Here is a 27,428-nt window from a genome sequence, read left to right as displayed (position 1 = left end):
GAGTGATGTAAAATTTACAAATCTGGAAGAACCTAAAAGAGGGTTATGAGAATGGTGAAAGGGAGTAAAATCATGGTATATGGCAAACCACTGCCTAAATAAGGAAGACACATAGCTACCTTACAAATATCTCAAGGGCTGTGGCCCACAGTCTCTGTGACTCCAGAGAGCAGAAGTAGTGGTGGGGTGTCAAGAAACCTCTGGAAACAGAACTGGCTGCTCAGGGAACAGTAACATCCCTCTCCTGGGAGGAAGCTAGGCAGCGTGGAGCACATGAGAGCCTCAGAATGGGGGCTGGCCGCAAAAGTCCCTTCCAGTCCATTGCCCATCACAACAGGGCAATGCCAGAAACCAGGGTACTGGGTTCCATTGCCCCTTAAAGGGCGGGGGACACAGCACTACGGTTCACTTATCCATTCTGAAAGTGGCTGGGGAAGACAGAAGGAAGAACCTAAGTAAAGCACAATGTATTTTCTACCACAGCTCCCCAGACCCAGCTACTGGGATATTAGAAAAGCTGACCTGGTACTGAGGTTCCAGGACAGGAACTTCTACTCGAGACCCAGAGTCTCCCAAACCAAATTCTTCAAGCTGGCCTCCGGGGACCAGGGGATGTCAGGCAGGGAAGCAGGACGTCTTTCCCGCCCGGTTTAGGGACTGCTTGCTTTTTGTTGTTTCGGGTTACAGGGGGTAGGTGCCGAGCAAGACTGCCCCCCTTTCAGCTTCTCTTTTTTAAGAAAGACAAAGGAGAAAAACAAAACAACCAGACACCCGTAGCCCAAGCCCAAGTGTGCACTGTGGGCGGCCTACATGAGCTTCCTTTATCCAACCACAAAAAGGCATCAGTGGAACCAGCGAGGGGCCCTGGAACGGCCTTTCCCAGCAAGGCCCTGCTCCTCCGTTGAGGTTAGCAGTTAACCAGGGGCCGGGAGCCGCGGGGCCAACAGACCGAGCCCCTCTTACACAACGCAGGGCCTTATCTCCCCGAGCCGCTGTCGTTCTGCAGACACTGCCTCGGGCTCCAACCACAGCCCAGACTGCCCCACGGGAGATACCGGCCCTCCTCTCGATATCAGGGAGGCAAGCGGGGCGAAGGACGGTTAGGCTGAGCTCAGACCTTCCTTCAGGTTTCTATTAAAAGAGAGTTAGAGAGCCAGTAACAGTCTGGCTGGCCAGCTTCGTAGTGTCATTTCCTTTGATCCCACGGCTGTAGTCCCCTCTCCCCAGTCCCCCTCCCTCTCCCAGGCCCTCTGCCCACCGAGAAGAGACGTCAAGGGTCCATCTCTTGTCATTTCATCAAATCTCGGCAGACGCCGGATACGAGACGCAGGAAGAGGGGCTGACGATCACCCGCTAAACAAATTCTTTTTTCAGACTGATTCTTGAAGGCAGAAACAGAGCCGGGGTAGCAGGACATAGGCTGTCAGGATGCAGGTGGACAAAATGATCAGCATGGAGAGCTCGGACCGCGTCGCTCTCCTTCTCAAACGCCTTCCAAGGCTCCCAACTGCCCCAGGATAAAGTCTCCAAACTAACAACAGTTATACTTATTGAGCAACTACCTTGTTCCAGGCACAGTGCAGAATGTGTTAACTGCATTATCTGAAATCCTCAGGCTAGCCCCTGTGATATCCCACATGATAACCCCACCGTAGGGATGAGGAAACCACGGTTCACAGTGTTTCAGGCATGTGGCCAAGATCAGAGTTTGCAAGTGGCAGCATGAAAATCTGCCCTCAGGTCCGCCCACGTTCTCATCACCCCTCCACCCTGCCTTGTCCTCTCCCCTGGTCTGGCATTTTTTTGGCACTTCCATCTGACCCCAACCTACCATTCCAGTATGAATCACCCTCATTCCAGCCCAAGGAAGTTATATTACCCAGGATCCTAGCACTTATCACAATTGCAACAATAGGAACGCTAGCTAAATCTCCCTCTCCCCCACCCAGAAAGCCCCACAAGGCCAGAGGCTCTGTTTTTCTCTTACTCCCCACTGAATTCCCAGGGCCTAACCTGATGGCCAGCACGCAGTAAGTGTTCAACAAATTCTTTCAAATTAAAAATGAGGGACTTCCCTGGTGGTCCAGTGGTTAAGAATCCACCTTCCAATGCAGGGGACACGGGTTCAAGCCCTGGTCCAGGAACTAAGATCCCCCATGCCGTGCAGCAACTAAGCCCGCGTGCCGCAACTACAGAGCCCACGTGCTCTGGAGCCTACCCACCACAACGAGAGATCCCACATGCCTCAGCGAAGATCCCGAGTGCCGCAGCTAAGACCCGATGCAGCCAAAAAAATAAAATTGATAGATAAAAAAATATTTAAAAAAATAAATCCCTCCAGGTGGAAGGCCCTTCATCTCTTAATTGCCTTGTGTTTTTTCTGTATATCTAACATAATCTTTCCATTTTCTACTTTCTCTCATAGGTATCAATATACACATATACATTTTAAGTATTAGCTCCTCTCTGCTCAACTTATAAGCTCCTCAAGGGCAAGTCCCAGGTCTTATGAATACTTAAACCCCCAGCAGTGCACTGCCGGTAAAACTAAAGGACTCAATGCACATCAGTCCACTGAGGTTAATGAGTACCCCACGAGGCCAGTCACCATGCCAAAATCCACCCAGCATATCCAAAGATTTGAGACTGCTCTCAAGTCAGACTCTATTCTTATCATCTCCTCCTTGGTGGAAGCGGGGAGCAGACCTGGGCAGTCACAGGGAGGTCTGTGAAGGAATGTAGGCAGGGAATGAGAGCTATGGTTCCAGTCCTTGCTAATTTGCTGTGTGACCTTGGGCGAATCACAGAGCCTCTCTGGACCTCCACTTATTCCACCCTAAGTGAGCATGTTGAAATAAACAATTTTACGGGCTCTTCCAGCTCTAACAGTTTATGATTCTTGGTCACCTTGAGAACCCACAGCTGCAAAGCAGGTGGAGAGCTCTGAGTGCTTTCCCTCAACAGGTGATGAGAAGAGGGATGAAGTCGGGGGCACACAGAGTCCCCCCCTTGCACTATTCCTCAACCTTCCCAAAATAAACAAACCCCAGCGAGTGAATAAGCCAGTCCATCTCATTAGGAAGGATGACAGCCAGGATCTGAATATGGATCGGAAGTAAATAGAAGGGAGAAAGCAGATACCGAAAATGGATTTTCAATAACTAACTTCCCTCTGGTTAGACCTGAATTTTTTCCCACATATGTGTTCTTTCACAGATCCAGTTTGGGAGCATTCACATTAGCACAACCTGGCCTCGAATACTGGGCAAAACACATAGTAAGCATTTCGCTTTTATTTATGTCATCAATGGTTTCAATGGAATGACTCATCCTTCCACTTTAACACTCGGCTCTAATATGGTTTACTATAAATAATGCAGAGAGCGAGGAGAGAGAGGGAGAGACAGCCTAAGCGCCGTGCCCCTGCTCAGCCAGGTCACCAAAGATCCAGACTGGACAATCCCAAGGTGAATCTGAGCTCAACTGACAGCCCAGTGGTGGTTCCCACGGAGAGGAAAGACAAATATTCCTCCCTCCACCCTCCAGGTGTTCAGGACAAGTAAGGCTGTTAGAAAAGGGGACTAATCACGCTGAGGATGTGCCGGGTACCAGGCTAGGATTTTAACACACAAGCTCCTTTCACCTGCCAGAGCCTTCCCAAGAGATAAAGTCAGGATTCACATTCAAGCCCCCAAGCCTCCTGTGCCTACCCCCTTGGAGGGTGTGTGTCAGAACTCGATCCATCCTTCCTGACTCCAGGTAACACTGACTCGTGGTGGTCTAGATTTTTTAACACCAGAAGTGCCTCTTGGGAGCCCAAACTCACAGGAGGCGAAACCACAAATGCAGAAACACACCAGCAATGAGAGGAGTCCGCCCCAGGCCCAGGGGTGGGGGGTGGGGTGATCGGTGGCAGTGACTCCTTCTGCGACAGCGGTTGGAAATCACAAGCCCTTGGCCTTGTTCGCCTCCCACCCAAAGAAGTAAGGCCAACGTGCACCCCCGGGGCTGAGCTGACAAGCCCGCCCTACACACTCTTTCCAAAGATCTACCTTCAGAGTCAGCCCACGGTCACCAATGTCATCGCACACTATAGTCACCAGATTTGTCACGGAATTATTTTGACCATTTCCAAAGGTCAAATCTACCCTCCCAAAGCACAAGGCAAAAAAGAATGCAGCACAGACTTTGGAAAGGATTCGGAAAGATTTCTAAAGTGTTGGGGCCGTGGCCTCATCGCAGGGTTAAGTGATCACTCATTAGATACGAAGGCTTCTTTAGAATGGCAGGAGCGCTTCACAAATGGAGACCTTCATATTCACCATGCATTCAACTTATTCTATCATTTCACCTGCTGGCTGCTAGCACAGGGTCAGTACTAGCCTCAGTTTAGCAGTGCCCAAAACAAAAGATGTCACTGGTTCCTCTCATAGTTGCTCCCCTGAGCCAAAAGAGCAGGTTCTAAAGCTCAGTAGTGCCCGTTTGCAAAGTACCTTCACTGTGTTACGCACTTTATAATTTTTTTTTTTTTTTTGGCCGCACCTCATGGCTTGTGGGATCTTAGTTCCCTGACCAGGAATCGAACCCGGGCCCACAGCAGTGAGAGCGTCCAGTGGCAACCACTGCACCACCAGGGAATTCCCTCTTTATACATATTTTATTCACATAACCACCTAAAAGGTATTAGCCACATATTTTTTTACGGAACAAGGAAATGAGGGCTCAGAAAGGCCAAGTAACTTGTTCAAGGTATCCAATTAGTACATTCTGGAGCCTGGGTTTTCATCCAGGTTGCCTCACTCTGAAGCCTGCACTCTTCCATCACCGCACACCGTCCCTGGAAACCTCCACCTCCGTAACATCCCAGAGAGCCTCTTCCCTTGCGTGAGGAACTGTCATCCCCACCCCAATTCCCGGGCTGTGTCTCACTATCTTTAGCATCTCCCGGACTCTGTGCTCACTGTTTCAACTTCCCAGTAAGTCTGTCCTGGTAGATACCCCCTGCTCTAAATAGCACCCTCGGTGATCTGCAAACATTACAAGGACATCAAAACAAAGCTATCAGTTGGGTTCCTAGCTTTAGCAGCCAGTCCAAACTCTTTTGTTTGATTCTCAGACAGCTTATTGACTAGGTGATGGGGTCAGAAGTTTTCTTTTCACCTGGCTTCTTCCGGAACCCGGCGCCCTGCTTAAAGAAGCAAATTCAGCGCAGGTGGGAAAAGTCCACCCATCTAAGATTTCAGATTTACATATTTTTTGTAAGCACACATTACTTATCGGCCAACAACCTGTGGGAGTGGGAGAGGATTAAGGCAGAAAACAGCAGGAACTGAAGAGGCAAAGATTGCCTACACCCTTTTCCCTCTTGTATGAACATGGGCATTGACAGCCCGCTCAGCAAAATGTTCGCAGAGGCTGCGTGTCCACACGAAGGGGGAGCAAAGTAGGGGAGGGCAGGAAGCTGATAAACTGTGTGATAAATGCAGCTGCTGTGTTTTACAAGATACCTGTTTTCTGCCATCAGGTGCCTTCACACAACTCCATCCCAATCTGAAAGAGGGTCCTGGCTCCCCACCTGGTCTCTCCTTCCTAATACCACCCCTCACCCTGACCCCAACAGTTTATCTTTGCATATTGGAAAAACTGGCATTTATCAAGTAATCTACCCCTCATAGATTGTTAAACAGACCACAGGGGTTATCAGTGGAGTTGATACAGGAAGATAAACAGCAATCTCTTATGCAAATAGCACTAAGAATGTGGGACTGGCCACAGAACAAAATCGGAATTTGGGAGAACTTGGATCTTAACACTTTTCCTCGGTTCCAACCCTGGAAACCCACAGGAACCTGGAGAAGATTCCCTGGGTGGATTTGCCTCTCTCTTTCTGCAGGAAGGGGCAGGTGTGTGTGTTGGTCCAACCTGCTCTGCAAGAGCGGTGGCTTCGTATCTGACTAATAGAACTCTCTATGGCCACAAGCTTCTCCTCCTCGCAACAGCCGTTTCATTTTTCTGGGACTCAGACCCACTGGAATGTGCTTTGTTCAGAAAGGGAGAAAAAGGTATTCTCCAAGGTGGGAATAGGGGTCAGAGGGCAGCAGGGAAAAAAATCCAAGGAAAACCAGGAGTTCTGGGTTCTGAGACACCATCCACATGACCAGGAGATACCAGCTGCCCCTGGGCTCTGCAAATCTGCCTTTGCCCAGCAAGAAGTGGGTCCAGGTGGCATCTTTTCAAATCCTTCTCATTATTTTAAGGGCAAATTCACATCAAGCACCAAGAGGTTAGTGGCTCCAAGTGACAAAAGAATTGCACTCGGACGGGGCGGACGGAGCAAGCTGCTTCTCACACCAGGCTGCAGGCTGGGGAGGGGGAACATGGGAGAATGACAGAATCCAGGGCTGGCCAGAATGAAAGCCTGAATGGAATAGGCTAATTTACACAGGAAGTAAGCACTTACCAGACCCTTCATCTCAACACACAAAACCCTCCGCCATATCTGGAAGCAATTACATCCAGTTAACATGATCTGCTTGCCACTAAAATTAACTGCAAACAGAAATATTTTTCACTTTTGCAACAGGGGATGCCAAGGTTTGGCCTATCCCCCCCACCTCGAGCCATTGAATCTGGCTGCTGGGGAATATTTAGCAGCTACTCAGCTCAAAAAACAAAACCCACTCTGTAGCTGTCAGGACACAAAAAGTATAATAGTGGATAATTATGAAGCGGGGAAGGAGGGGGGGAGCGGTGGCAATGAAAACCATTGTGCTAGGAATTGAGGAAGGGGCCAGCCCCGGGCCCTCAACGGGTCTGCAGTGCTTGGGAGTCCAGCCCTGGTTTTCCACGCTCAACTTCAAGGAAAGAAAAATGTTTTTAGAGTCCCTCGATTTAGCAGCGGCTTCACATTGTTTTTAGGTACCGTCTTCATCCCTTCTGCCAAGGGGACGGGGGTGGGGTATATAGGGAGGTAGACTCAGAAATGTTAGCGGATCCTTAATTTAGCAGAGTATCGAGGGGACAACTGTCACGATTTCACTTTGGCAGCGAACGGTTCCAACCCGTACTCTGTGAACGCCCTCGAAGCAGCCTTCACCTGCTCGCAGAGGGGCAGGAGCTGCTGTTTATTTGAAAGGATGCAGAGAGGGCTGACGGGTTGAGAAGTACCTCCTGAGGGTGTGTATGTGCCCAGCGATGAGCCAGGGTCCCATTCCCCAAGACTCCAGGTCCAGCTGCTGCCACCGCTGACCACGTCTCTCCTTTCCTCTTTGCACCCATCCCCGTAGTCGGTAGGAACTTATTCTTATTTCTCCTTGAACTACTGTCAACGATGCCATAAGTGACAGAGACAGAGGGACAGCTTTGTTTTGAAGTTTCTGAAGGAGATGTCCTGTCCAAGCCCTCCCCGTACAGGCCCGCCCTTTCTTGGCGACACTCAGTGCAGTTCACTCCTTTGTCACCAGGGGCCTTTAAAAAAGGCAGCGGCAGCAACAGCAGCAAAAGTGACGCATCCATTTGCCAGACAACACACAAACGTCTCTTCTCAAAAAGTCAGGCCAAAGTTCCCCTCAAGAATGAGGTCAAACGCTGCTATTTTCCATGAAAATCACATTTAGAAACATTACTCACGGGCTGAAAAATACAGAAGAAGCAGTCACCTAAGTAAGTCGTCTCTCCGTAAAGATTCTAGGCTGTGATGAGGGGGAAAAATGGTCTTGATGGGTGAAAAGGAAAAAAAGTGCTCTGCCATTCTTTTCCATTTCAAAAACCACTTCATGATGAGAATAAAGGAAACGCACATCCTTTCCAACACTGTGCCCTGAGACCATGCCACGTGCACGGCCCTGGGTGACCCGTGTGCACCGTCCTATGAACAACATCATGGCAGCAACTATGAAATTGACTTCCTCGCAGTGAGGAAGCAGGTGGGTAGGGATCTGTCGTGGAGCTCCAAACAGGCAGAGGATACATTCAAACCCAGGTTCCACTGCAGATGCGACGCCTCCCAGCTTCCCACCGTTCTGCAGGCAACAGCCTCCCTCAGAACATCCAGACACTCCGGGAAGGCAAAAGCAAGCAAAACATCCTCCCCTGAATCCCACAGACGACCCCGGCCAGCACGAGGGGCTCCGTCCTCTGCCCCAGACACCTAGGCACACACCCTCCGCTCGGTCACCACACAGCCGTCCAGGCATGGAAACGGTTAAGTCGCTCTCGCTGAATAAATCAAAAGTTCAAGGCTGCAACATACCACAATGATTCCCTCTTTACATATGACAAGAACCAGAGAGGGGCCGAAATCCCCAGCATCCTGAGCGGGGTCTCCCCGGCCCGCACAGGTTATGCTGCCAGGGTCAGGGCCGCGGACCTTTAGCGGCAGCATTCATTTCCTGAACAGGACAAGTTCTCCTGACCATAAAGCTAATAGGAACTTCCTCGCATGGCGAGCTCCGGCTGACAGGCCTACTTGTCACTGGCCACGCAGGAGGAGAGCGCTGGTTCCCATTAGTGGGTTATGATGCCAGGTGCTACTAATAAGGTACATCGGCAAGAAACAAGAGCCTGCTAAGTTGTCTCTCCAACTCTGGAAGTAATCAGGCCTGGGCTTCAGGGCTGGGAAGGAGCCTTCTTTAAAGAGGAGGGCGGGGGGAGGAGGGGGCTTTAGCTACGGTAGACCCCCGGCAGCATCTAACCTGCTGAACGGCCTAAATAAATACATTTCAAACAATCCCTCCACTCTTCCCCCAGCTACCATAAAAGACTCCCCCAAATTAACACTCATGATGTTTTTCCCCCAGCGCTCCGGGCCTGATGGATCACCGAAGGCCATTACGGTCGGCCACATCTGCTTCTCACTATGGCGAGGAGAGTTGTGCCAGCAGGCCTAATGGCATTAAGATCACAACGCTCAGCTAATCCACTTAGAGGCCAATGCCAGGCGAGGGTGGCTTGGGGCGTGGAGTGAGAGGTTCCCTTGTCAGGCCGGGTCACAAGAGAAGCGGGAAGCAAGGGAGGCGGCCCCACATGTGAGTCCCTGCTGTGTGCTTTATGTTACATGGTACCTCATTTAACATGGCTGAATCACATTGAGAGGTAAGGCGCTAACCTCACTTCACTGAAAAGGAGCCTGACGGGTCGGACAGGTGAAGCCATCTGCCCAAATTCACAGTGAGGCGCTAGCATTCAAACCCAAGTCTACCTGAGATGGGTCTTTGTGCCCCTGCCCTACACACCTTGCCCCCTACAAAGACAGGGGTGATGGTGTGGGTCTCATTCTTAGCATGCCTGGTGTGTATGTCCTTACTTATCACCTGGGGGGATCTAGATGGCCCTGAAGAGGGGAGACCTCGAAACACCACTTCCAACTGGCACACAACTCCTCCGCCCATCAAAATTTCTGACTGCATCTTCTAATAATTTTGCCAGTGAGGTCCCGCTGTTTCAGGAAGTTCTTTCTCTTACCTAACCTGGCTTCTTCTTACTGCAAAGCTAAACACAATCTCTTCCTGCTCAAGAAAATCAGGTCTTGAGGACAAGAACCCAAAGTGAGCTAGGAATATGGAATTAAGCAGGTTTCTGCGAGTTCTTAGCCGAAGTTTCCATGCTGACGATAAAGTACCGGATCCCCTCTTTGCAGCTGCAGAGATAAGCCTCATGTAGTCAAAACCCAACCAGAGTTTTTCCAGACTGAGCCAGCATAATAAGGACACGGGGGCTTTTAAGGGGAAACAGTAGAAAGGGGAATTTCTGATTATGCTGGCATGAAATTAACGGCATGGAATTTTTATTTTTGTAAATGGGTTTTTTTTCCTCTCCCTTTTTCTGTTTTTGGAGTCAGCATAAAAGCCGTCTATCACTGGAAGCTGGTCTCTCTGTATGTCTGTTAGAGATGATGGACCCATGTGGTCCCAGCCCCCAAAGACACAAACCCTTCGAGGTAAGCTGCATTCTCCCTCCCTCCTTTCAAGCCACCGGAGGAAGCCAAGCGATGAGCCTCCTGGTCAGCAGCTGCAGGGAACATGAGTTGGTCCTTCCTGTGTCCCTCCTTCCCTTTGACTCCATCAGGGGCTGAAAATCCAAGCAGGACATTATGGAATGAACATGAAGCCAGAAGACCTGGGCACAAACCCTGGTGCCACCCTTCACCGACTTACCAGGGACCAGTCCATTAACCTCTCGGGCTTCCCTCTGCCCATCAGGGAATGGGAAACGAATATCCACCCTGCAGGGCAGCTGGAGGGTTTGAGAAGATTCTGACTATGAATGCACTTAGCACAGAACCTGACACGTGTCAAGCACTCAAAGCGACGTTTGCTGAATCCTCCCTTAGAAGCATCCTGCACTGTGGGGTGGGAAAGGACAGGGGCTCTGGAACACGCCACATCCACGAGCTCAGACTTCTCTGGGTGAGAAGGTGTTTGTACTCTCCTCCGTCTCTGCCCCGACCACAGTGATTTGCTGGCCTGACCACGTGCACAGGCAATAGGACACTGCATCAGTGAGCCGCCTCGGCATTTGGAACTGATGACCGACCGTGGAGTGCTGCCTAGCTAAATTTAAATGAGGGCTGGAATGACTCATCAGGCTTCAGGTCAATGGGACAAAGAGTACCCTGGCCACCGTGCTACGAAAGATCAGCTTTTGGGGGAAAATGCAGGTGCTCACTGTGAATCAGCTCCAAACACACGGACCCAGAGGCAGCGGTTCTTAGGTGCTGGATAAACTGACACCTCTGGGGGAAAGCAGGACCTGAACCAACACGAACACAAATTTTACCCTGCACTGCCAGCTTCACACCAACAGTGGCAGCAAAAATACAATAGCAAACATTTACTTTCTGCCATCCTTCCTTGCACGTGACAAATATTTACTGATTAATTCCTGTAACAACCCAGTGAGTAGGTACTGTTATTATTCCCATTTTATAGACGAGCAAACAGGCACAGAGAGGTTAAGTCGTGTAACCATAGTCACACTGCTGGTAAGTGGTGAAATCGGGATTCTGACCCAGATAGTCTAATTTGCTCAAAATGCCCATTTACTATGGGAAAAACATGGGGTTGGAGGTCGGGGAGAGGGGATGCCGTGATAAATTTTCCTTTCTAACAAAATAACTACCAACCGAGTCAGGCTTTTCACCTAAAACCACCAAAACAGAACTTGACTAAGAACACCCTTACTTAACGTGGAAAATTCCAGAACCCTCCAACGGGCAAATTGAGGCACGCCTGTATTCATTTAGCAAGACTTTTATGTCTCACACATGGGCTTTCAGTTGGACTTGTTTTAAAGTCATTAATTTTTAAAAATTAAAATAATGGGAAATGTTTTTCCCCTGAATTAGCAAGAAATCGGAGTTGTGAATGGAGTTTTGATTTTAACAGTTTAGGATAATCACTATTTTAAAGATTCACAAATAGTTTTCCTAGAACAAGCAGGAGGGAAAAGTATTGCCGAACTAAAGCTTTCTTCCCCTTTCCTTCCAGCAATTAGCAGCTCTAACCAATAGTGACAGCAAATTAAAATGGGACTTCTCACCGAGATGAAAGAGCAGGCAACTTTCTTCCATTAGAAAGAAAATAAAAGAGCTCATCTTCAAAATTTCCAAGAGTTCAGTCTAGATCCCAGATGACTCAGTAACCCTAAGCAGGTTAAAGTATTAAAAAACCAAGTCAGAGCAGACAAAATGAAATCAAATAGGACCCCCTATTTTAGCTGGCTGACTGCCAAACCAGAGCAAAATCCAACTGACCGAAAGGGCTTCATGAAGATATAAGTGAGTGCAGAAGGGGCAAAAGGAGAACTTTTTTAAGAGTTCAACAATCCAGAAATAGCTCATCCAAGTGCCTGGTTTTACAAATGAAGAAGTTAAAGCTCACGATGAAAAAGAGACGGACAACAGTGACAAAAGCTGAAAAACAAAAACTACAGAGCTGAGTGTAGAGGCCCCACCTCCAAAATGGCAGGACATACCAGCACAAAGCCATCTTCCTCTCTTCACAACCAGTGACCTCTCCAACAGAATAGATGTCCAGAAGCCCACGAGCTTATCAACTTAAGTCATTCATCACGCCCCAAAAGGATACTTCCTGGAAATAGAAATGGTTTCAGAAAGGATTTGGGCAAATCTGTGAATGACAGAGCAGCCATAAATAGCTATTAAGAGAAGCTGGGCTTCAACTGACCTTTAGGATTGACGTCAAGGAACAGAGCTGTAGCCTCCAACGGTGGTATCTTAGGGATGGTGTTGGCACCCAAAGACTAGGTCAGATGGATCTGACCCAGAAGAGCAATGCCCATGTGCTTATATGGCCTGGCGCGGAGCACCCAAGACTGTGAATTAGAAGGCGAGCCGAGCTCCTGGCTCTAGCCATTTATAGCTATGTGACCTTGGGCATGTCATTCACTCAAAGCTCATTTTCCTCCTCCGTAAGCTGGGGCTGATAACGGTTGACAATCCCTTACCCAAAACCCTTGGGTCCTTCAGAAATCCAAACTGTTCAGATTTTAGAAAGGAACTATGGGGACTATAATGTTCACCAGCCCCAGAGGAGTCTAGGGAAGCACTCTGTAATCAAACACATTAATATTTTTGCAGCAAAACATATGAATATTCAAAATAGGCAGGATAAATATAGCCTCACATCAGTTCAGATCAGGTTTTGCTACTAAATGAGTTTGCTGCAAACTTACACAAAGCCTTTTAGCTCTCAGAGCTTTTCAGACTATATCAACACAGATATGGAATGAGGGACCTGCACCCCCTGAGCAGAGGCTGTGAGGTTAAGAGAGATAAAGTCATTAAAGCTGCTTTGCAAAGGAGAAAGTAGAACGACCAATAAGAGGCATTATTAATATTCCTGCTGTTGCTGTCATTATCCCACTGCATACTCTTATCCAAACAGAATCTCGTTTGACCTCAGAGGTGCCTAAAGTTGGCAGAACGATGAGAGAGGACCAAGAGTTCAGGGCAGCTTCTCCATTCCCCAAGTGGCCAAGCCAAGGTCAACGGCTATTGATCCTCTACATGGTCAACCACTGAAAACTGAGCAGCCGGCCACCTGAGAGAGGCCAAGGCAAAGGGCCAGGCAGAACCCTGACATCTCAGCAATGAGGCTCCTGCACCCTAGGGCTGGCCCTGGGAAGCCTCGGAGAAGGGCTGCACGCCTGAGTGGGGGAAGCAGGCTGAGCCCACCCATGTGGTTCCCGAGCATTCCTGCAAGAACCAGGAAAGGGTTCCTACTGTGTGTGTGCAGGATACACACTGTAGCTATCCAAGGGCTTGTTGTCTGTAGAAGACCCAGAGGCTCCTGGGAAGGCAGATCCCACTCTGATTCTGCAGCACTAAATTCAGAAACATATTAAGACCAAGCTATGTGAGCCTGGGGAGACAGGACCATGAGGGCTGTGTTGACACTTAAGTCAACCACAGTTCCCTGTAATCTTATCACAGGTATATAACTCTAAGAAGGAGAAGGTGCACCCGGCCTGGTAGAGCTGGTCCCTAGATCAGATCCAGACAAGGCTACATGCGGAACAGGCTCAGCCTTTCGGGGAGAGAGAGACAGAACAGAGACTGAGTCTAGGGAAGGAGAGTCCAATCTTCCTGATGTGACCCTCCCTCCCTCAGACATTACCCTCTGTAACACGGGCCGGCTTGGAAGGTTTTAGGGTCCAGCACTTACTCCTGCATCTGCCTGGATAGATCTGCTCCTCTAGCAGGTCTTCTGATTGTTCTGACTGCCTTCTGGGTCCTTTAGGCAGGTAAGCCCTGTGTGATTTACCCAGATAGCATCTCTGTGGGCTTTCCATCAATCCACGGCTACATCTGACATTGTTTTTACATCTCACCATGCACTGCAGGGACCACAACTTTATAAAGTTTCATTCAAACTGTCTGTTGGGCCAGCAGGCTCCCCTCTCACCAGCTTGGGACCAAGTCGTGAGGAAAGCTACTGATGGTCTGTTGTAGAATCAAACCCTCCTTCCTGCATCCCTTCCTAACACTCTCCCCTTCCTTCCTCTCCATGCCCTTCTGCCCGCCCCCCACCAACAAGAAAGACAACAATAACTAGCAAGTACCTAACCTTTACCTACCAGCCTACTGGCTTAACAACAAAATAAAATAAATCCTGTAGCCTGTTATTTCATCATGTTCATCACTGTCACATTCACAGCCAATTCCACAGCCTCCTGACATCAGATCTCCCACTCTGATTGCTCTGCCTTGCCTTTTTGTGTGTGCTACGCTGGGACTTGTGATGTGGGGGAACGAACAGAGAGCAGCAGGAAATAGGAAAGTCTCTGCTTGTCTCTCAGACCTTAATCCTGGAGGTCTGAGAGACAGGGAGAGAGGAAAGTCTCCCCCCAAAAAGCACACCTGATCAGGAGCCAGGGGCTGCCAGTCAGAGGGAGGGCGGAGTGTACACGGGAACATTCTCTCCACCCTTGACTTCCTGAGACCTCACAGCTCTCCATCCAGGGCACAGCCCCAGGCTCCAGCTTCTTGGGCTGCAGCAGCCTACTTTCCACCCTCAGTCAAAAGCACAGTCTCCGTGTCAGCAGCCCACAGTGTGAGGCCAAGGACGCCAGGACTGGCGGCTTGCCACCACAAGCTCCCAAGGACGGGGATATCCTCGGCACTGCCCCGCAGCCAACTCAACCCGTCGACGGCAGTGCTGTGGACACTACACACTAGAACACAGAGCCAGGTGAGGCGATGCAGAGATGAGACCCAGGCGACATGGAAGTCTCAGGGTCCCTTCCTCACCCTCCTGGTTACTAAGCGCCAGTCACAGCTCCAGGGATTTCTGGATGCTACTTCGTTAATTCAGCATCCCACCCTACAGACCACCTGCATTTTAAAGAGAGTGAAACAAGGCTCAAGACAGCTCCACAACGTTGCCAAGCTCTCACTGCTCTATACGGCTAGTTCTGCCACCCATGCTCTGACGGGGTAGACTGCAGCCAGCCCTCCACCTCTCCCCAGAGGAACAAGGGTCCCACAGAATGGGAACTTGGAACCCCTGGGAGAGTAATAGCTTTTGCAGCCCTCTCAGGTAAAAAGAAGCAAACAAGACCCAACAAGAAGCCAGAAAAAAAACCTGCTTTCCAGGGAACAGGGGCTGGGAGCAATGGGTAAAGGTAGTCAAAAGGTACAAATTTCCAGTTATAAAACGAATACGCCCTGGGGATATAACACACAACGTGATGACTACAGTTAACAATACTGTATTACATATATGAAAGTTGCTAAGAGAGCAGATCTTAAAAAAGTGCTCAAGGAAAAAAATTCCTATGTACGGTGATGGATTTTAACTAAGTCGACTTATCATAGTGATCATTTCATAAAATATACAAATATCAAATCATTACATTGTATATACCCGAAGCTGTTACATGTCAATTATACCTCAATTTAAAAAATTACTTTCCTGGGACTTCCCTGGTGGTCCAGTGGCTAAGACTCCACGCTCCCAATGCAGGGGGCCTGGGTTCAGTCCCTGGTCAGGGAACTAGATCCCACATGCCACAACTAAGAGTTCACATGCTGCAACTAAAGATCCCGCATGCCGCAACTAAGACCCAGTACAGCCAAATAAATAAATAAATAAATATATATTTTTAAATTACTTTTCACTATACCCCATTTCTTATAGCACATAACTGAAATAATTCGCATCCGGAGAAGATGATCATCTATCTGGTCAAGTTTGGGGAGAGGGTTTCCTCTTTAGGAAAGTTTGAGCAAAAACAAACACAACCTCGGTCTATTTCTGAGCAGTACAAACATCACGAAGACACACCTTAGTGGCGGTTACTTTTCGCACCCTGCCGGAAAAGGATCGGCTATGTTTAGCTCAGCAGCACTTTCCACATGGTAGGTCTCAGAGCCCCCCATTAAGCGGTGTTGGAGCAGGTTCCAGCTCAGCTTGGGGTAATCAGATGACCGCCAAAAGCCTCCACCTCCATGCCCCCACCCCCTCTCCTTCACACCCGCTCCTGAATAGTCAACAGAAGAATGGGGGGAGGGTAGAAGAGGGCAAAAGTGAAGAATCCACCCAAGATCAGGAAAACAGCAGGCAAGAGGGTGTGCAGGGAAATGTTATCACAGACGGCAAGAGAAACTGGACTTCTTGACACCATTCACCTGACCCAGGAACCCAGGGTAATGTGATGGGCATATCCTTACGACAGATGCAGATGAACACCGAACTCACTACAGGTTCCCTATGTGTTTACTCAACTTCTGATAAGCGATTTTCAAAATCCGCTGTTCTGTAGATACGATCCTCTTCAGGACTGATGGCTCCAAGAGGCAGCCAAGTGCAAGAGGGTTAAGACCTGAATCTGAATCCAGCTCTGCCTCAGTATCTATATGACCCTGGGAAAAGGTCTTAGTACCTTCCTGTGTAAAAGAACGTCATCCACCTGGAAAAACGGCTGTAAGAAAAACGTGACTCCATGAAAAGCACCTGAACCAGGCATGTCATAAAAGCTATTTCACAGAGAAAGAAACAGAAGCCAGAGGGAAGCCAATGCTAGCCCAAAGTGGTATTTAATTCAATGTGAGTAGGGAGGGGTTAAGAATAAGGCTGCACGCTGCAAAACCCATGTGTCTCCTACCCATCCTTCCCCCTTGAATTTAAATCAACTCCCTCGAAATGTGTTTACAGGGACAAAGAATGAGAAGGGAGAGGAAGCAACGTTCCTGGTGATGAATGTTCACCAGGAATGACGTTTGGAACCTGCAGCTGCTCTTGTGATCTAAGCAGCCTCCAGCCCCTCCCATCCTCCAGAGCTGCAGACAGGCTACCTTGGCAGGAACCACCACATGGGAACTCAGGTACCTGAGACCTGGCTACGTGGCCAGATCCAGGCCATGGGCCCTTCTTCCTTACCCCACTTCTCCCTCCCTCCACTTGATGAGTCACTCCAGGAAAAGGAGAACAGACCCAACAGCAAGAAAAGAAAAATGGGAGCCCAAATGCCAAAAAGAGAGGAAAGAGCCTAGTAAGAAACTGAGCACAGGAAATGCCCTGGCAGCCCAGTGGCTAGGACTCTGCACTTTCACTGCTGAGGGCGTGGGGTTCAGTCCCTGGGCGGGGAAGTAAGATCCTGCAAGCTGCTTATGGTTTCCTTTGCTGTGCAAAAGCTTTTAAGTTTCATTAGGTCCCATTTGTTTATTTGTGTTTTTATTGCCATTTCTCTAGGCTGCACAGCGTGCCCAAAAGAATAAATCAATAAAATAAAATCATATTTTTTTAAAAAAGAAACTGGGCGCGTAAGTTCCCCAGTGTTTAGGAAAGACCGAGGCCCCCTCACCACACCTGAAAAGTGTCCCCCCACAGGTGGTTTTTCACAAAGAGCAAAGACAACAGAGGAGCCAGGCCCCAGGCCTCGGGAATGGCTGCGTCTGAAGGCAGGGTCAAGGCCAGAAATTCAGGGTCAGGGTGATGGGTACAGAGGGGCCTACCTGTGCTGCTCCACGGCCTCGTTGTCAGGAAGCTCCACCCCGCAGACGCTGCACTGTTCCCCGACAGTACGGCTCTCTGCCTTCATGCCCACCGCCAGCTCCCCCAGCTTGCTGAACAGCTCCCTCTGGATGAAGCCCTGGGGCAGGAGACCCCCGTAGGTGCTGAAGTCCATGGAGACAGCCAGGGTGGGCTGCACATGGAGGCCCGAGGTCACCGAAGACGGCACGCTCAACACGGCATCGGCCTTGTGGTTGGGCAGCACGGAATAGATGCCCAGGTGTTTCTCAGCAGGGGGCGCGGGGGGCTCCGGTCGGCCTGGGGGACCCTGGCCAACCTCGGTTAGAGGCGGCAGCTGCTCGGCGCTCTCCTCACGTCCATAGTGCAGCTCTCTAGCGCTGGTGATGACGCTGCTCCGAGTTGGGGTCCCGGGTCCCTCCTTGCCCCTTTCCTCAACCTTGTCCCCCATCCCGGCTGAGATGCTAGACTCGGCTGCCCCGGGGCTGTCCTGGCCGGGCACCTCATCCACCTGCATCATCTCCGGCTTCACCTCGGCCACCGCAGGGTGCCGCCCAACCCCAGCCAGAGTCGGTTCCTCAGGCCTGGCAGGCAGCTGAAGAGCCCCCTGCAGGAGAGACTGTCCTATGGTCATCAAACTGTCCACTGCCGCCTTGGTGGGACTCATGGCGGAAAGGCCAAATGAGGTGGAGACGGAAGGGCTCTGGCCCACCATGGGCCCAGGGAGGCTCTGAGCAGCTACGCTGGCGTACCCACTCTCCTCGCTGGAATGCTTCGAGATGAAGATGTTCTTGAGACACCGGGCCTTGCGGTCCTCTTCCTCCTCGGCCCCGCCGTCCGCCATGGTTGCCTCCGTGTCATTGTCGTCTGAGGCCTGGATGGTCTCCAGGATCTTCAGGCACTGCTCCTCCAGGTATTCGATCTCCAGGATCTCAGCTGCGTACAGCAGGTCATCCAGGTCCTCCGCCTTGGCTTGCAGCGTGGCCGTGTACGCATACTCCAGAATCTGCTGGAAGGTCTTTGGAGAGAGGAAGTCCAGAGTATAGTGCTGGCTATTGCGGTGGAAGAGGATCTCAAACATCTTGCTGGTGCAGGCCAGCACGGTCCGGTGGGCGTGGAACTCCTGGCTGTCCACCATGATGACCACATCGCACAGCGTCCCGGCCAGCCGCATCTGGTTGGCCTTGCAAAGGAGCCCCGTGGGGTGGCTGGGGTTCTGCAGCTGGATCATGCCCATCTTTGTCAGATCCATGGTGCTCCCCGAGGCTTAGGCATGAGGCTCTCTTTCCTTCCTGGCTCTGCGTGGCAGGGCAGGGTGGGTTTCCTGGGCCAGTGGAGAGGGCTAAAGGGGAAGAGGGGGAAGGAGGCAAAAGAGATGCAAGAACAAAAGGAAGGTTAGCTAGTGTCCCTAAAAGTAAGAATTCAAACACTAGCACCTCCCCCAAACCTGCAGCAAGACAGTCTTGGAGATTTTAATGGAGCGGAAGTGGCTTCCTGGAAATCTACATGTCTGCCTTTACAGGCCCAGGGATGATGAGAGTAAAGAGAAGGTTCCGCTAGAGCACATGCCCAACTCACTGCTCTATGACATCTGTTAGATAAAATAAAATGAAAATTACAGTAGAGTCTTGTGAGTCTTGGGCTTTCTTTAAGTCTGAGGGTGGGGGGCTCCCATGCAAAGCCAACACTGATTATGAGAAGTTGCCCAGCACTTAATTTAAAAGAATAAGGATTTAACCCCTTCCTCTAGTCAGTGTAAGCACTCAGTTTCACTCTCAACACCCTGTGCAGCAAACCTCATCTTGAAAACAAAGTTTTTCTAAATCCTGCCTCACCGTGGTAGCCCCAGGAGCAAAACCCAGCCTAGCTGGGGCTAGCAGCCTGGAGTTGCAGCCCACAGAAATCTAAGGGCAAGGTTCTCCTCCTCACCCTCCTCACCCACCTCCTCACCCTCAGCCAATGCCTTCCTGGACCTCTGTCCTTCCACTCTTCTCAGAGCTGCAAAGGACTGATGAACCCATGCCCTGACCGCCTCCTTAGGCACTAAGAGAAAGACACACACGTGGCCCATGTACTAGCTTGGCTCACTTCTGCCCACTGCCCATGGGTACCTCAGAGTGACTGTGTGTGTAATCCAAAATCTCGACTGCGTGTGCATGCACCAGCCAGAGAGGGAGAGAGAGTTAACACATGTGCACACTTATATAATATGGCACACTTATCCCCTGCCCACAAGTGCCCAGTAGTCAGGAGGATCTGTAATATGTAGGCTAGGTCATGAAGGACCTATAGAGAGGTCCTAGGAAACATGCACCCCTAAAGCCAGCAGTGCACATGCTGGGAACGTGAACTCCAAGTGTACCCCACAGGCTCCCAGGAGTGGGCAAGTCCTGTAACCTGGAGCAGTAAGTGATACTGTTAATGGCTTGGAGGTGCGAGAAGTGATACTGGCACCAGCACCTATGATGGGAGTTACATTGAATAGGAAGGGAAAACAGGGCTGGAGACAAAGGACTCTCCCAAAGCGCTGTTTGGGATCGGTAACAGGGCTCTGAGACTCACAAACCTGTCTAAAGAGTGTCAGAAAGACCTCACAGGCCCAGGTCCCTCCCAGCCTCTGCCTAGCTGTGGCCAGTATTGCAGTGAAATGAACTGGGAACAACGCAGAGCAAGGGCTCTTGCTCGCTCTTGGAACACTGCTGGCCTCCGCCCCCAAAAGGAACCCTATTGGCTCCAGAGCCGCAAATGTTACTCGGAAAGGGTTAACAGGACGACTAATCAAGACACTTTTGCTCCCACCCTGGGGTGGGAACTGAGGCCATGGGGTGGGGGTGGGGCAGGGGGTGGGAGCGGTGACCATTCACCCGCGCCTTGCCACCATGCGCTTCCCCGCAGACTTCGTGGTTTCAGAGAACTAGGAGGGAGCAATCGGAAGAATGTAAGCTGGGCTACCCGAATATCTCCCCAAAAACAAGCTCCGTGGGTCCTGAGGGAAATCAGGGCGCCCTGGTCAGCCGTCCCCGCCACCCGCGGCTCGGCGCCCGTGATCCGGCTGGCGCTGGCTGCAGCGCCCAGCCCCGCGGCGCGGGAGAAAGCCGGCGCTAACCCGCTCGAGCTCTGGGGATCGATCGCGCTCTCACACTGCCCCCCACTCCGCGCCCCGCTCCCAGCCGTCCCCACGGAGGCTTGGAGACGACTTCAGCAAACTTGGGGAAGCAACTTTTCCGGGGAAGCCAGACGGCAAAGAGAAAGGGAGCCGGGCTAAGGAAGAGGGAAAGCGAAAGAGACCCGGACGAAAGGCAAGAGTCCGGGCGGGCCGGACGCCTGGGCGAGAGCAGCGAGAAGGCGGACCCGCCTCGCGGAGAAGTGGAAGCACAAAAGCCCGACAGCGAGTTGTGGGAGGAAAAGCGAGAAGGGATCTGCGGGCCATCCCTCTCCGACCCTGGGCCATGACCCCAGTGAGCGACGGGCAAGGTCCCCGGCCTCAAGCTGGTGGCGCCAGCAGCCGGCGCGCCCGGCCCAGGCACGTTGCTGGCGTCCCGGGGAGTAGGCGAGCGAGTCGGTGCCGAGCGCGTCTGTGCGTCCCAGTGGGTCCGCGGGCCGGCGAGATAGTGCGCATTTCGAGCGCGTGTTTCCAGGGGCTGTGCGAGCGAGCTGCCGGCGCGCCGGGGTGGGAAAGGCATCCCGAACGCATCAGGTGCAGAGCCGAGCACCCACCGAGCGCGGCCGGGAGCGCACAGCGAGCTCCGGCGCCACGGCCGGTCCAGCCGAGAGCCGAGGAGGGCCCGGAGCGCTGGAGACACTCCAGCGCTCCGCCACGGAGCCCCTCCCTCCAAAACCGGGGGGATTAAGTCCAATCAAGAAAAAAGAGCCCACCAGGTTTTTCAAAGAGAAACAAAACCCAAGTGACTCCCAGTCCTGCTCCCCTGGCACCCAGATCCACTCCTCGGATCCTCCGATTCTAGCTTCCCAGTCGGTGGGCGAATAAACACACAAATAAACCACAGCCCTATCTCGCGCCCGCGCACCGGTCGGCATACATATGAGCACCCACCGGCTGCCGGCTCCTCCACCGGCCCCTGGTGGTACAAAGCCTCCTGATTCCCAACCCTCTGCTTGCGCCCTCAGCCCCCGCAGACCGCTCTGCCTCCCACCTCTCACCCCGACCGTGCCCTGCAGCGGAAGGGCTGGGGAGGCAGCTGCGCCCAAGCTGACAGCCAGGGATCCCCCTTCTAGCCGACCCCCAACCGCCGCTGGCGACGGCTGCGGCAGCAGGAAGGGAACAAGCCGAATAAAATAAGGCACAAGCCCAGCGGCCGAGTGGCCGAAGCGAGCGCGCCTCCCAGACCTCTCCAGCCCCGGGGCGCCCCGGCGCGCTGCTATCGCTGGGCGGTGCGCCCCTCCCCGGGCCCCCACTCACCACTGTCGAGCCGGGCGCTGTGGGGTGGGTGTGCGTGCCTCTTGGGGGGGTGTGCCTGTGTCGGGAGGGGTGTTGCTGGGGAACTGTTGCTCTCGGTATCACGGCGGCAGCGGCGGCATCGCCCGGCAGTTCGCAGTACCCGCTCTCATCGCCCTCAACTCCTCTGTGCTGTGAGGTTAGCAAATCACCACCGGCTGCGGCGCCTCCGCCGCGTCCCACGTCAACGCCGAGCCCCCTCCCCTGCGAGGCCCAGGCGCCTCTCCATCTTTAGTGCTGGCGGCCGAGCCCGGCTCCCTGCCCACAGCTGCCCCCCTTCCCTCCTCCCTCCTCACCCCTCCCGCGCTGTCCCCGGGCTCAGCCCGCCCACCCCCCCGCACTGGCCGAGCCGGCGCGCGCTCCCCGCCCCACCCCTCCCCTCCCCTCCCCTTCCCTCCGCTTCCCTTCCCTCCCCTTCCCTCCCCTCTCTTCCCCGCGCGTCGCGCTCCAGGCTTCGCCTGACATCTAGCTGCTGTTGGGGCGCTGGCGGCCGCCGCTCACCGGCCAAGCCGAGAGGAAAGAAGGAGCTCGTGGAGAGGAGTGCCAAGGACTCGGAACCCTTAGTGGGGGCAGTGGAGGTGAGGGGCGAGGAGCAGCCCTCACATGCAACCCCATGTTTTTAATTTCCACTGGAAACGGGTTTTCTTTTCCCCTGCTGCGCCAGACGCGGAGTTCGGTCTCCGGCCCCGAAGTTTGCCCCATTCAGTGCGTGTCATCTCTCCTTTAACATTTTCTCCGGGCTCCGGGCGGCATCCCCTGTACCCCGCCATCGGTTTTAGACGGTCGCTTTCCCGGGCCCCAAGCCCAGGCCTTTTGTGCCTCCCGGCCTTCTGAGCATCCAGAGTTCGCGGGCCCGGGTGGACCAGGTGCCAGCGGGTGGGCGGGGATCTACGGTCGAGGGGAGACTCCCCATTTTAGCTGTCACGATCCCTGGAGGCCAAGGTCGAGTCCCGAGGGAAACTTTTCTCCCTCTCAGTCGTGAGCATTTCCTGAGCTTCGCCCCACCCCCCACCCCCACCCGGAACCTGGCTGGAAACAGTTCCCGAGAACTGCGGTCAGTCAGTTCAGGGCAAAGTCTTCAGGAGGCGAGTGAAAGCTTGAAAAAGCTTCAGGCCCCCAGAAGTGGCTCCTCTCAGACAGCTGCTCCACTTAAGAGGGTGGAGTTGAGGTCAGTAAGCCCAGGGTAGAGCGAGCAGAAGCAATGTGCCCTCCCGCGGGCTGCGGAGAGTCCCCCTTCTCTGCCCTTTCCCTGGAGCTTGGCAAAGGTAGGAGACAAGAGGTGGGAAACGCTCTTCTGGGCACAAACCTTGACTGCCAGCTAATGGCAGTCAAGGTTTGGTGGAAAGCGCCCTCCCTGGGTCTCCGGACAGTCAGCCCTGGAGGTCGTACAGTCTTAGCAAGCCGGGTGGGTCTTCAGGCACTGAGTCCTGAGCCCCCTCTGTCAGTCCCTGACACGCGGGGTGGTTCAGAAGTTTCGCGCCAGACTCACATATGATCGCATCCCGCTGCGCACCTCTGGCACTGCCCCAGACCAAGAGTCAGGCCCCAAGAACTGAAGGGTCATGGAAGGTGGCAGAAGCCAACTAGAGGCAAAAATCCACTTCCAGCCTCACAAGGCCAGTTGGCTGGAGTTCACATCACAACTGATAGTTCACAAGAGCTGCTAATGGGGTAGTCCCAAAGACAGGCGATTCCATCCCAGCAAACATCGCCCCTGTCTCCTGCTCGCAGGGAAAGTGCTCAGACCTGCAGGAGTCATGGGAGAGAGGAAGACCTGTGAGAAGCCACTTGAAAGTGAAGGAAGGGAGTTAGTTATCCTCTGATAGAAGAGAATACAGCAACGTCTAACAGGAGCCTGGGAACACCCAGTCCCTGGGTATTAGATTAACAATAAAGAGCAATCTATGAAAGGACTATTTTTCTAGCTAAGGTCTGCAGTCTGTAAGAGGAAAGGAATTTAAAGAAAGTTAAGAAAGAACTGGTCTGGTACTTGAGCGGTTAAGACTCTGCACTTCCAATGCAGCAGATGCAGGTTCGATCCCCGGTCAGGGAACTAAGATCCCACGGGCAGTGCGGCACAGCCAAATGCAAAAAATAATAATAATAAATAAAAAAGAAGAAAGAACTGATCTGATAAACAGCAAGGACTTACTGTGTAGCAGAGGGGACTATAGTCAATATCTTGTAATAACCCATAATGGGAAAAGTCTAAATATACATATATGTATAACTGAGTCACTTCGCTGTACACCTGAAACTAGTACAATATTGCAAATCAACTCTACTTCCATTTTAAAAAAAGAAAGAAAGAACTGGTCTGCAAGGAGAGCAAGAGGAGAGAGGTATAAGGAGAGAAGACAGTCCTAGAGCCTCACCAGGGAAATGGAAAGAAGAAAGAATCATTAAACTGTTGCGCTTCTGCCTATAGATGGTACCTGCTAAAGGTTGCTGCCTCGCTGTCCACATCCACCTACTACCGGCCCCTCCTGAGTGCAGTAGCAGAAGCACACAACTAACCCCTGATCTAATCTCCTAGTGATCCTCAAATCAGAGAAAGGGAGACTCTCTGGAAACAATGGGAAAGAAAGAACCATCCCTCCATGGCCCTGGACCGCCCCCCTCCACCTCCATGCCACATTCACGCTATGTGAAGATCTCCCTTGCTTCATAAACTCAGCCCATTACAAAGCCCAGCCCTTGTTCGTAAGTGTTAAAGAGAGATTAATGCCCGCATTTAAGAGGTGGAGAAGGTAACAAAAAGGAGGAAGGAAGGCAAGGCTATGGGCCGAGTGCCCGCATGGAGCTCCATGCATTTCCACTTAGCGCTGAAGGCTGGCTGCACAGAAGTTTGATAAGGTTTATTGGGCCCAGATAAGGCAGCAGCAGCTCCCCCACCAAAAGCTATGTCCTTGGGCAGCCGCAAGGCTGATGAGAATCCACAGTTCAGAGATTTCTTACGGCAGCAGCTAAAAACCCTCAGGATGGAAAATTACAACAGAAAAAATGCTCTCTTTTGCTCTCTCTCTCATGTTTATATATTTGTAGTAGGTTTTTTTGTTTTTGTTTTTTACTTTTTTTCCTGAAGGGTGTGGTAAGAGAAGGTGGGACAGTAGTTTTGACACATCCTAAAAGCAGGATTTCAGTCTTACAGAGAGGTCATCTTGGAGACAGAAGAAGAGATGAGTTGACCTTTGAGTGGAATTCCATTGCTAAATCTTCTCATTCCCTCATCTTCTTTACTCATATACCTCCAGCTGAAAGCAGCCCTTCAGTACTCAGGTTGTGGAAGAGGAGGGTATGTCAGATCTAAAGCGATCTTACGGGAAAGAGACAGTGGGGATGATACCTCATTCTGAGCACTGACTGTGAATCTTAACACATTACCTATATTGTTTTATTTAATCCTCATAACTCTCCTAATGCAGGGACATCTTTCCCCCATTTCTGTGGATGGGAAACCTGGGGCTCAAAGAGGTTAAGTGCCTTACCCAAGACCGTAGAGCTATTAAATATCAGAGCTAAGACTTTAAATCAGACCGTTCTAACTGCAAAACTCATGATCTTAACTTCTAGATTATACAGCCTCCAGTGGGATGGAGAAAAGGAAACAAGGGCTTTTAATTTCCCTTCTCCTCTTACTCTACAGAGGCCAAGGTCTCTGTAGCAGCCAGCCAAGCTGGGAACCAAACAGTTCTCCATTGAATCAGGCCACCAGGTAAGCAGACTTAGATGCCCAGATCTCTGCACTTTCTTTCCTCCTCAAAAATCTCAGGCAAAGGAATCCCCTGGCGGTCCAGTGGTTAGGACTCCATACTTCCACTGCGGTGTTGGGCGGGCATGTTTGCTCCCTGGTCGGGGAACCTGCAAACCATGTGGCGTGGCCTGAAAAAAAAAAAAAAAAAACCTCAGGCAAAAGTTGAGGAGGGAGTTTTGAATTACAGTAAAACTCCAATTAAGTAGGTGCCCAGGAAGAAGGTGACTGTGCTGGTTTGAGTATTCTGCTTGAGGGTTAGGAAAATGTTACAAATCATTTTGTTCCAGCTCCTTAGTTGGAAAATAATTTTAAAATTGAAAGGTAAACTTTCCTATCATGATAAATAAAATCAAGGACTCCTACCTATGGGGGAGAAGCAGCCACTGTGCATTTCTCCAAAACCTTGTGATGGAGAAAGAATGAAGCATTTTGAGGGAGGGATGCAGGCGGTGAAGGCCCTGAATGAAAAAAAAGTAGTCTCCTCCACAATAGAGAACTCCAGGTTGCCACCAGAAGATGCACCAGGTTGTCGCATGTACTCTCAGATCTTTACCCCACTGGTGACTTGGGGAGAAGACATAGCAAGCCTATGGTGTCCATTTTTGGAGTCAAAGTATCTTATAATGTTGCAGGGTCATCATTGAGGTATCTTCTAGATAGATACAAATGATGTAAAAAACTAAGCAGAGTCAGGAATTCCCTGGCAGTCCAGTAGTTAGGACTCCATGCTTCCACTGCAGGGGGCCTGGAATCGATCCCTGGATCCCTGGATCCCTGGTGAGGGAGCTAAGATCCTGCAAGCCACAAGGCTCAGCCAGAAAAAAAAAAAACCTAAGCAGAGTCAAATTTGCCCTCAGTACATATGTTGATAGTTTTCTTAGGTTTGTCTTTTTTTTTTTTTTTAACTTAATTCTTCCCTGTCACTTCCTTTCATGCCGCCTCCAAAAAACAGAAGGGGAAATAAACAGGTGATGTGTGGGTTCTGGTTAGGTGAAGCCCAGAAAACCAAATAAAAATATGGCTTCTTGGATTAGTAATTGCCATCCTTTTCCCCCGTGGACACCTGGTTAGTGATGTTTACACCTGGGCATCTCTTCCAGGTACTAAGTATGCCCTTCTCCTCTGTAAGGTAGAGAGTGACATTTCAAAGGGAGAAGATGAGGGGTTATTTCTTTTAGCCCCAGAGGCCTTGGGTCACTGTGACCCCAAGATCTTTGTGATGGAGAAAGAGAAAGCTTTTTCTTCTTTCTTTCTCTCCCCAACATCTTGCAAATGGTGTTGGGACCTAATGTTGTCAACTCAAATAGCAAATCTGAGTTGTTATTAGTGCAAAGATCCCCTGAGGGGGATGAAATCTGCAATGGATGTTATGGGGAAGTGTGTTTATAATTATAATGGGATTTAATGTACACTGGGACCAGATGATGGTAGCCATTTAAAAAAGAGATGCTTAATAAGAGAGGTCCCTTAATGACAGGCAGCAGGGCTCAGGTAATTATGGAGAAGCACAGTGTTTCACTTGGTGTCACAAACCATGTGCCGGGTTTTATGGGGTTCCTAACAAGCTTTGGGGTGAGACACGGTACCCATGGCTGTCAGCTGTTGGGCATGATGTTTTAATGCTGTTGTCTGTGAAAGGGGCATTTGCGCTCAAGAGGAAGACATTTTCTCCCTTTCAGATATACACAAGCAGAAACACACAGGCCCCAGACCAACACCGAGCAGT

At 51.2% G+C, this 27,428-nt stretch overlaps 1 protein-coding gene across 1 annotated transcript in view; it reads right to left on the bottom strand.

The window, feature by feature from the left end:
* ZBTB16 (zinc finger and BTB domain containing 16) overlaps positions 1-22,194 on the bottom strand; it is a 195,535-nt gene extending 173,341 nt beyond the window's left edge. The window contains exons 1-2 of the mRNA XM_030837401.2: positions 21,913-22,194; positions 17,477-18,834 (exon numbers count right to left, since the gene is read on the bottom strand). Coding sequence (XP_030693261.1) covers positions 17,477-18,744 — 1,268 coding nt within the window. The 5' untranslated portion in view covers positions 18,745-18,834; positions 21,913-22,194. The remainder of the gene's footprint in view (positions 1-17,476; positions 18,835-21,912) is intronic.
* Positions 22,195-27,428: the final 5,234 nt, after the last annotated feature.

This window comes from Globicephala melas, chromosome 8 (assembly GCF_963455315.2).
Source record: "Globicephala melas chromosome 8, mGloMel1.2, whole genome shotgun sequence".
NCBI lineage: Eukaryota > Metazoa > Chordata > Mammalia > Artiodactyla > Delphinidae > Globicephala > Globicephala melas.
The sequence above is the reverse complement of the archived record's forward strand: the minus strand, read 5'-3'. Positions and strand labels throughout refer to the sequence as shown.